The sequence below is a fragment of the Prosopis cineraria genome, unplaced genomic scaffold, assembly GCF_029017545.1.
Source record: "Prosopis cineraria cultivar Desert tree isolate PC_DT_omini unplaced genomic scaffold, ASM2901754v1 PC10, whole genome shotgun sequence".
NCBI lineage: Eukaryota > Viridiplantae > Streptophyta > Magnoliopsida > Fabales > Fabaceae > Prosopis > Prosopis cineraria.
This window is the reverse complement of record NW_026555341.1, coordinates 26,282,476-26,293,105: the sequence shown is the minus strand read 5'-3', so window position 1 is coordinate 26,293,105 and position 10,630 is coordinate 26,282,476. Positions and strand designations below refer to the sequence as shown.

The 10,630-nt window shown below is 29.0% G+C and overlaps 1 protein-coding gene across 1 annotated transcript; it reads left to right on the top strand.

The window, feature by feature from the left end:
- The first annotated feature begins 335 nt into the window (after positions 1–335).
- Positions 336–5,277, top strand: LOC129321357 (uncharacterized). The gene is made up of 7 exons (XM_054967094.1): positions 336–618; positions 1,573–1,671; positions 2,466–2,495; positions 2,679–2,780; positions 3,645–3,752; positions 4,399–4,453; positions 4,965–5,277. The coding sequence occupies exons 2-7, from the start codon at positions 1,580–1,582 to the stop codon at positions 5,172–5,174; spliced, it is 597 nt and encodes a 198-aa protein (XP_054823069.1). The 5' UTR covers positions 336–618; positions 1,573–1,579; the 3' UTR covers positions 5,175–5,277.
- Positions 5,278–10,630: the final 5,353 nt, after the last annotated feature.

Below are 10,630 nucleotides of genomic sequence, written 5' to 3'. Positions count from 1 at the left end.
CTAGTTTTTAGAATCGATAATTCATTCCAAACTAAATGGGCCAATTTAAATTCGCCTGAAAAAGCTAGGACGGACTTAGATATATAAAATTTTTTAAGAAGATAGAATACTTTAATTTTAATTGAATAAATTTGACTCGAATTGGACTTAACTGTTGAAATTTTTAACTTTATATATATATTTATTAAATTATTAATTTGGCTAAGCTTGATGAGTGAGCTCAAACAAAATAAAAAAAATTATGATCAAATATAATTATATAAACTTTTTAAAAAGAAAATATAATATTTTAAATTTAATTCAAATGAATCCGACTCAAATTGAACTGGATCCACTCCAATTACGAGCTGTACCTGGCTTTCTCCGAGGGAGGCCGCCCCAATCGAACCCGTCACTTCTCCGTTCCTCGCCTTCCCTTCCCCCTCCCCCTCCCCCTCGCCTCTGCTTCGCGCGTTCGCCATCTTCAACTCTTCAATCTTCACCTTCGAATTCCCTTCTTTTTGTTCGCGTTCGCGTCTTTTGACTTCGAAACTGAATTCGCTATCTTCATCATCAAGGTCGTGTCTACTCTTCGTGTTCGTGAACTTGTGGTTGCTCGGCTTCGCCGCTGCTCTCAAGGTATGTTCGACAAGTTCGACTTCACTGGTGCCTTGTTGTTTTATGTTTTTATTTTTTATTTTTCTGATTTCGTGACTATTCTTGAATGGCTTCTGCTGATTTAGATTTTTTTTTGTCCGAGTTCGAGTCTGTTCTGGTCTTCTGGATTTAGATTTACTTTGTTCATGAATGCCTCCTGCTGATTACTGGAATATTTTTTTTTTAATTAATAGAATACGTTGGTTCTGCATTCACGTTGCTATGTCAATAGGTTTTCTTCTTGTCCATTGTTTAAAGAGGGAAAAAATCTGACATTGGGTGCACTTTACTGGAATTCTTAACTCTAATTGTGGCTCATCCTCATTATAAAATCATTTGTTTTTAGCATCCGTAGAAATTTTGGAAGATGTTTGCATTGAGCTCTTGATCCTGCTTAGGCTGCTGTGAACAGACGTGTGGCTTTGTTGTTCTGAAGTTGACTCCAAAGCTATGCAATGCTGATTTAACTATTTGATCCTCTTCTATTTCGATGATTTTATGCTCCCAATTGACTTCATAGATCATTCTGTTAGATGAGGACCACGAGCTTTGTGCGTGCTCTCTCTAAATAGTTTTTAAAGTCAGAGTACTTTTTTCACTAAATGATAATGAGTCTGTGCCCAATTCATGGATGACAAAATGTCCAAAGGTAAGCATAGGTTGGATTATGTCTATATATACCCAATTATAGTATTTGCTGCTTTAACCTCTGATTGATTTTTGCACTTTGCATTTGATATGATCATTTGGTTTCCAAATGCTGCAGCATTTTGGCTTTTGTTTTTTGTTGGTTGGGAATTTAAATTTCTATGGGAGTGAGGTAATGGATTTTGTAAATTTGTAATTCCAATGTAGAGAGATATTCACAAGTTAACCAATACTTTCTATCTCTCTCTTACTCTTGTAATGATCCCATATTGGTAAATCCTTGAATAGGAGTCCAATGGACAGATTATGCCAGCAAAAAGTACACAAATTTGAAGAATTTGTTGATCAACGGTTGAAACCAGACCTTGTTCGTGCTATTGCTGAACGGTATTGGAGTGCAGTGCAATTTTACTTTGGATACACACACACACACACATGGGCATGTATTTGATTGAGTTGCCAGTATCTTCTCCTACTAGGTGTAATATTCACTGTGCCCCATCAATCTGGTACAAAATATGTTTTAGATCTTACTAATTGATAAATTGTATTAACATTCAATAATTTTTGGCTTGTGAGGTATAGGTTTGGCATCTGACCCAAAAAAAAAAAAAAATGTTACATGCCTATATTGGTTTTGATGCCAATATTATTGATCATGTCAAATTTACCTACACATGTATCATATCAGTTCAAGATAATTTTACTTGATAGATGGTTCAAATAATGTTCACAAACGTTGCATTACATTATCTGATCTGCTTTTAGTTCCAATCCTTCTAACGGGAAAAGTATGGTGCCTACAAAAGGCACCACAAACATGCTGAGGCTTTTCTTTGTGCAAACTTCCAATCGGTAAAGCTGCATAGTCTGTTCTGCAACACAAGAAGGTTCTTGAAGCTTACAATTGTAGTCCTTGAGGTTTATTAGGAGAGCAATGATATATTTGAACTACAGCAAATAATGAGACTTCCAACTTTAATGGAGGCTATTATCTTGTATGACTTTCTTTTTTATTTGGACTGAATCTTATATGGTTTCCTGACTGTTGCCATTTAGTAACATTGTCTGTATTTCATAACGTCCTGCACCGTGAATTAAAAAAATAGTTGTATGTTTGTATGTCACACCCTGGACATTTACTTACCTACTGCATTAAATCTTTGTTTATGCTATTGCAGGGACAAGGTCTTCGAACAGCAAAAAGTTTTGTATCCTTTTCCTTTTATATTTGTACTTTTTCTGGCAGAATAAATTTGACAATGTTGTCTACGTACATGTGAAATTAAACATATTACTCATAACCAAGCAATGCAATTAATTTTGTTTGACAATGTCACTCTCCTATTGAAGACCATTAATTTTGTTTACATTAACTTGACTTATCTACTCAGCTCTGATTTGAGGAGGAATATTGAGAACCTGGAGAAAAATAGTGTGACTAGTCTTAAAACATTAGTCAATATCGGGTCTGAGGTGTACCTACAGGCAGAAGTGTAAGGCACTGATATTTAGCATTTGCTTGCTTCACTGCCTTTCTTTTACTATGGTCGGTGACTTTGTGCATTAACTATCTTTTGCTCATCTTGAGTTTCAGCAGTTCATGTAAGGCAGCTCTATATGCTGTCACTCAGTCACTCCTATTTCTATTGTCTAGCATCTAACTTCCTTTTTCACTTGTAGTCATGTGGTTGTCCTGTGTGATTATCATTATGTTGCTATTCAGTTGCTTCCTTTTATCTTAGTTGTCTTATATTTTCATTGACTTCTCTGGTGCAGTATATATCTTCAGGTTTCTTTGTTAGGCATTTTAGCTTCTTTTAATATGATTCAATTCTTGATTTGTGCGATAGGGTCTGATTGTCCGATCTTCTCTGTGGCCAGCGTTCCCAACACTACACATATATAAGCTCTTATGCTTCATATGTTGAATAATTAAAAACGTAGAAGGGGAATATGATGGAATGATTCTTCGACTTGTTATTCTTCCCAATTGGGGAAATATATCCAGCTAATACGATCAGCCCAATTAATTATAGAGGCCGAGAAATCAGGGGAGTTAGAAATAAAGAATAAAAACTGATCCTATGATATTTACATTAAACACTAATATATAGAATTAAATATAGGATTTTCGCAAAAAAGCAGTGAGCTTCATTCAAGAGCACTGTTTTTCATCATTTTACTATAAATAACTGTCATTCCCATGATAAATAAGGTATATGCCATCTGCAATTAATATATTCAAAGATTTTACACTAAGATTTGTGCCACGCGGCTCCACTTCCAATAATGCAGCTTTACTTTGCAGCTTCATTTTCTTTTCCTCTAAAAATATTAACCACTTGTTGATTTTGCAGGCCTGATACGCAGCATATATTCGTGGATATAGGGCTGGGATTCCACGTGGAGCTTACTTGGTCTGAAGCTCTGAATTATATAAAACAAAGGGAAGAAAGGATAAAAAGGTATTAATTGAAGTTTTCACGATAGAGAGCGATTTGTCCTATCTTAAAAAAGTTTGCCAATGTTTTTAGCAGGTTGAATTCTTGAATCATATGCAAGGATAAGATTTATTTCTGTGCAAGACTGTAAATGGAAAAATGAAACTGATTATGCCTATAACTAAAATGTCACTAACGTATACGGTCTACCTCTAGCACTAGAAGACAGGTTTTGGGAGGAGACATTACATTAATTAGGTTGGACAAACATAGAGTTGGGAAACTATTTGTCATGTATAGTTGCATATATTTAGGGTTTAGTAGATCTTAATTTGATAAAAGTGCCAGCTACTAGGAGATTAAATATGCTTCCAGCTGTCCATTACTGGAAGTAGCTAAATATGCTTGCTTAAGTTTCACATTCCAAACGTTTATTATTGTTATTTTATAACTGGCATAATGCCTTTTACTGTCTTGTGTTATATTTGTGTAATTATCTGGTGCCGTTACTGGAACTATTGTTCCCCTTTCTTTTCTTCTTACCTTTTCTTTATCTTCATTTCTTTTGTTTTGTTTTTTAATTTTTTCCCTTTTTCTTTCTTGCCCTTTTGATTTTGTATGGTTGAACGTAATATTGCAAGTTGAAACATGTCATTTCTTAATTCTGCAGACAATTGGAGGAGTATACACAACTAATTGCTTCAATCAAAGCCCAGATCAAGCTGGTAGGTCTAGTCAATTGTTCCACGCATACGTTTTCTGTTTTTCCTTTCAACTCACCTCACATAATTGAATGAGATTCTAAAACTGACCCAAAATTGAATGTTTCCTGGAAGATCTTTTACAATGCTCACAATAAAATAATAATAATGACAACATGGGTGAAGGTGCATTTTTGCCCCTGAAGTATTCTCTGAGGAGCAGTTAGTACCATAAATTATTAGTTAAAGTAATTTTATTTTTAAAGTAATTAAAAAAAGAGCATTTTTTTCCCTTTGCCATTAGATTTTCTAACAGTTAACATTGGAGTCCTAGTTGATATTTTCTAATGATAAATGTTAGAAATTTGACAATAAGGGTAAAAATGTTTCATTTTAATTATTTTAAAGAAAAAATTATTTTAATTAATAATTTAGAGTGTTGGATGCTTTTCGGAGTATGCTTGTAAAAAATGCACCTTTTACCCTAACATGATTCCTCATTTCATAGCGATGAGAATCCATTGGTTTTATGCAGGTTTGTGAAGGTATTCGAGAGTTGCTTCAACTTCCAGCAGAGAAGCCTTTGCCGGAGCGCATATTTGATGCTAACAAATATATATACAAATTGCTTCTGAAAAAGAAATGTCAAGCAGAACAGAGTTGGGAAAGATTGCGCCTTTTTCCTGACCATATAGTGAATTTTCATATCCATCTTGTTGCTTGTGGTCTAAATGCTCAATTGTGAAGATTTGGAAATTGAAACATGACTAGACACGTTGATGAAAATAGTCCAAGTGTCTGTTTAGATTTTAATTTACATTTGGTAAAAGTATATTTAGAAAATTTAATTATTTGTTAAATATGACAAAAGCACGATTTAGATGTAATTTGGATGTATTTTTGAGGTTACTCAAATAGACTTTAAATTAAAATTTGAATATAAGGGGGAAAGAGGGGAAGTATTTTTAATGAAGAGAGAATAAGTATGTGAATTGATAAGATTAATTAGTAATTTTACTTGTTAGAATGCACTCCTTACAATCTAAAATGTATAACATTTTCTACTAGCTAGTATTGGTAGAAAGTATACATGTTTTCTAAAGCTAAATAACATAAGTTTTTTGCGTTGATGTTCTTATTATTTGTATTGTAGAGAGATTAGATATAAAAATTGAAAATAATCAAGATAGCTTGATTTTAATTAGAGGGTGATTTTAAATGTAATAATTTATCATTTTAATGATATAAATTGCTTTTAAATACTTTTTTAATTCTTATAAAATAATTAAAAGTGTAATATATTTTGACTGGAGAGTGTAAATGAAATAATAAGTGTCTAATTATTTTCAGTCTTCTCAATAATATTTTATTTTTGATGTGTATAAGTTCCCAAGCGGAGATAGAGAATGATGTGAAATTGTGATAGGAATGTGCATAAAATTGGAACCGTATACATAATATATATATATATATATATATATATATATAAAATTTGAACCTTTTTAAGTACTAGAATTAAATTTGAACTTTGGACTCTCATTGAATCCAATAACAAAGAAAACCATGTTACTAGACATGGGCTGGGCTGTCAATCCCATCCTAGATTCATGAAGAATTGCCCTGTTGTCACGTGACCCATTTCGACACTAAAGGTGGGTTGATCACCCACAGCGGAAGGCATTCGTCCCAATAAAACAAGTACTTTGGATCCTACTTAGATGAATCAGAAGATATTGTCGGTAAATAGAAGTACATCTTGTTCACTGATATCTTGAGAATCTTGCAAATTTCTAGATTGACCCTATTTATTGAAAAGAATACTTTTAAGAAAAAGGATAATAAAATCACTTCAAATTATAGAAATAATAATTTGATTCCTCAAAATATTATAATATCAATGAAGTTTTTTAGAGACTTTTCTATCATTAAAAAACTAATAAAATGATCAAATTGTCCTTAATTCATGATTTCGAATGCGAACTTGCGAATTGCTATTACATTCTTGTGATTTTAAGAAGAAAATTTATGAATCTTAAAACAAAAATTATGAATGGTAATTGATATTTGCAACATTTGAAAAATATCAGGATTTTAAATGCAAACTTATAAATTGCTATTAAATTCTTGTAATTTAAGAAAAAAAGTTGTAAACCTTAAAACAAAACTTGTGAATGATAATTGATATTTGAATTAAGGATAATTCAGTCATTTAGATTAATTTCTTAATGACAAAAAGTTCCTAGAGACTTTATTGATATTATGACATTTTGAGAGATCAAATTATTATTTATATAATTTGAAAGAAATTTATTGTCATTTTCCATACTTTTAATGACAAACTAATATATAAATATGAACACATGGGGAAAAATAGGAAACAACTTAAAATATGGGGCACCAACACTAATTTTCACATCCTTTTACAAGTAAAATAAAAAATTTCCCAAATTTTTTCAAAATACCAATCAAACGTTTTTTTTTTTTGGAGCACCCCTTGTCTCCCTGCATTCGCCAATGTGTGTGTGTATTATTTCAAAATTTATACTTCCTTCATTTAAAATGTAAAATATTTTTTAAAAGTTGAGTGTTTAAAAATGTAAGGTATTTTTAGTTTTTTGAGATATAATCATTATCTTTTTTTAAAAATACTCCTGTTGATTAATAATTTTATATTAATTGTAAGGTGTTTCATAGGTGTAAATATAAAAAGATAGGGTTAGTTAAAAAATAGGTAACTACTTTATTAGAGGTGAAATTCAGTTAAAAATATCTTACATTTTTGAATGAAGGGAGTAGTTCTTTTTCTTGGAATGTAAACTGATTATTAATGATTTCTTTCATGACATTGAGATGAAGCAACCTTGCCAAACAAGGATATAAATTCTTTGAAGTTGGAATTTGTGAATTTAGATGATTTTTTTTTTAATATCTTGGCTCATGTTTTATTTTTCAAGAAAATATAAAATTTTTTCTATCTTTTTTAAAAAGAAAAACTTCACAAAACTTCACCATTTCAAAGGATTTAAATCTCCAAATAAACGAGAGTAACACTGCTTTGAAGTGCATGAACATGAAGTGTAGAGATCGAAAGATTACATTCACATTATCAAAAATGGGATTGGTATAATACAAGATAAATGAGTAAATTATCCTATAAATTTTAAATCTAGTAGTACCATATATTTTGAATTTATTTATTGTATAAATTATTCCTTTAACTTTAAAAAAAGGTACAATTTGGCCTCTATTATTTGATTTAATTTTTTTAATTTTTTCTTGTAAAGAATAATTTTGCACCTCAATTTAAATTGCATATTTTTTAAAAATTCACTCTCATCCTATCATATTGTCAATATGTGAAAAAAAAATTAAACCAATAATTATAATTATAATAATTTTTTATAAAAAATAAATAACTAAATAGATAATAAAATATGATGAGATGTAACTTTTTTTAAAAAAACATTCAATGATGTCAGTCAAAGTCTTAGAGTAAAGCATAAACTGATATGAATAAATGTTTTTTTAGTTGTAGGTATATTTAAATATTAAAAATTAAATAAAGATAAAATGGTCAAAAAAAAAAATTAGCTCCCCTTTTAAAAACCTCAATTTGAAAGGGAGCAATATGAGGGGGAGAGGAGGGGTTATTTTAGGTCCCCTCTCATCTTCCCTCGCCTCCTCTTCAAAAATTCTTAACCAAATACACCCTTAATAAAAATTAACTTTTTGACCTTTTAATTTACCATAAAATGATAAAAAATTTGGTCCTTTTTCTATAATTTTTGAGATCATTTTTTAATCAACTAATAGTTAAAATTAATTTTATCAATGATAAGAGCCAAATCACATCATTTTTAAAATTTAAGTAGCAAAATAAATAAGTTCAAAGTCTATAATGCCATTGGAATTAAAGTTTAGAAAATAATTTGCTTTTTTATCCTATAACATCTTAGGAAAATGACAAATATGGACTTTATAAAAATATTAATGTCAAGTTAGGATCTCTTCACAACTAATATTTCCAAATTCATTACTCTTTCTCCCATGTTTCAGGAGTAAAATTATTTTAAAAATGTGAAAAAAAATTAATCATTTAATCTTTATAGTTTTGACTTAGTTGTAACTCAATTCTTAAATTTTGACTCATTGTAACTCAATTTTATAATTTTAATTCGGCTGTAACTCAGTCTTTAAATTTTTCTCTTACAATTTAATCCCTATAGTTTAACTACTTAAATATCAGTCTCTATATTTTAAAAATAAAATTATAAAGATTAAAAATATTTTGAAGTTTTAATATTTATATATTTAAATAGTTAAATATTTAAATTATAATATTTTAAAATTTTAATATTTATAATATTAGTAATAAAATTATAAAGATTAAAATTATGTTATAATTTATTAATAATATTTTAAATTATTTAATACTTTTCATTTTTAAATATTTAAATTTATTTTTAAAAATATAAGACCAATATTTAAGTTGTTGAAATTATATAGACTAAATTATAAGAGACAAAGTTAAGGGACTGAATCACAATTGAGTTAAAACTATAAAGATTAAGTTAGAATGGTCAAAATTAAGAATTAATTATAATTAATTAAAATTTTAAGGATTAAATAATTAATTTTTTTAAAATTTGATCTAGCATTAATCTTTTTAAAATCTGTACTTGTTTATTCTTGCTTAATATATATATATATATATATATATTTATAATTACAATTGTTAATTACAGTCAAGTGCACAAGGATGAAGAAGGCATGCTTGATGAATTAATTAATAATAATCATTAATTTATTTAAAAGGAGGGTAGAGGAAGAAAGGACCACAGAATGTGGAATCCAACAAAGATACCAAGTTTTGTGAGTAAGCATGCTAAAATTTGACCACAAAGACAAATTTTGAATTGATGTTACAGGCGGAGGGAGAGGTAGATGACGAATAATAGAGTACTACGCAACTCCACTCACTCACACTTACCATCAATCAAAAACGAAGATAAGATTCGATTGAAATGATGGCACCAGTTAGGCAAAACAACAAAAGTCCCACGTGTCATATATATATATATATATAGATATTGTTGTCTTTTGTTCTCTTTTGTTTGTTCTTCTTTTGCATGTCTGTTCTGACGATAAGTTTCATGATTTTGATAATTCATGATTCGTTTTGTCTTGCTGCTTTGGGTTGTGACATATCTCAGGTTTTGATGTAACACAAGCATCAAATCTCCCAATTAATCTTCAATTTACCTCACTTATCTCCAATTTTATTGTTTCATTTTTTGTTTACAGTTTTACTTCTAGGTTTCTGTTGAATGAATATTCTCTCCTAGCTTTTCTGCTAAAATTTTTGTGAAAATTATTTCCAGCCTACACAAGTAATTTAGATATAGAAAAGTATAATGAAATCATTAAATATTTTGAAATCATATATCCTTTATTTAAATTATCAATTACCGTTGAATTTTTTTAAATTATAATATAGGATGTTTTTAAGAAATCTTATTTGATGATCCAAATATAGGATATTAGGTAGGTTTTATATATTCTCTATGCTCTTATTTATAACGCACAAAGAGAAAATTTTTTGTATCTTATTTATAAATTACCCTCATTAAATTTTTCATGACAAATATTCCTATTTAACCTCCATTAAATGTTAGAGAAAGAAATTAAAATTTGAAAGTGAAATTCTCATACCCTTATTTGCAATTCTTAACATACAAATTTGCAAATTTATGAAGAATTGGGCAAATGATTTTCAATGTACCATGGGATGATATATTTGACAATTTTTTTTTTAAATTGGGTGGATCTCACTTATAAATTTTTGTTTTGAGGGTGCAAACCATGGGATCAAAAACAAACTTTTATATCGATTTAATAAAGACGTTTGACCCTTATTTCGGATTTTTAAATCTTTTTATTCTTATTAAAGTTTAATTCAGTTATAATAGCTTCAAAAAATAAATTATTTTAATATAAATTATATTAAAATGATAAAAATATAGTAGCTATTAATATTATACTCTATACTCTTTTTTAATGAAAAGAATCATGCTCTTTTAGAATAAATATTTTTAATATAAACCATTAAAAATATTTTTTATTTTATTAGAAAGTGTTACCTTTGAGAATGAATGAGTATAATTTAAGAATTAAAAATTGGGCCCTAAAATAAAGATTAAT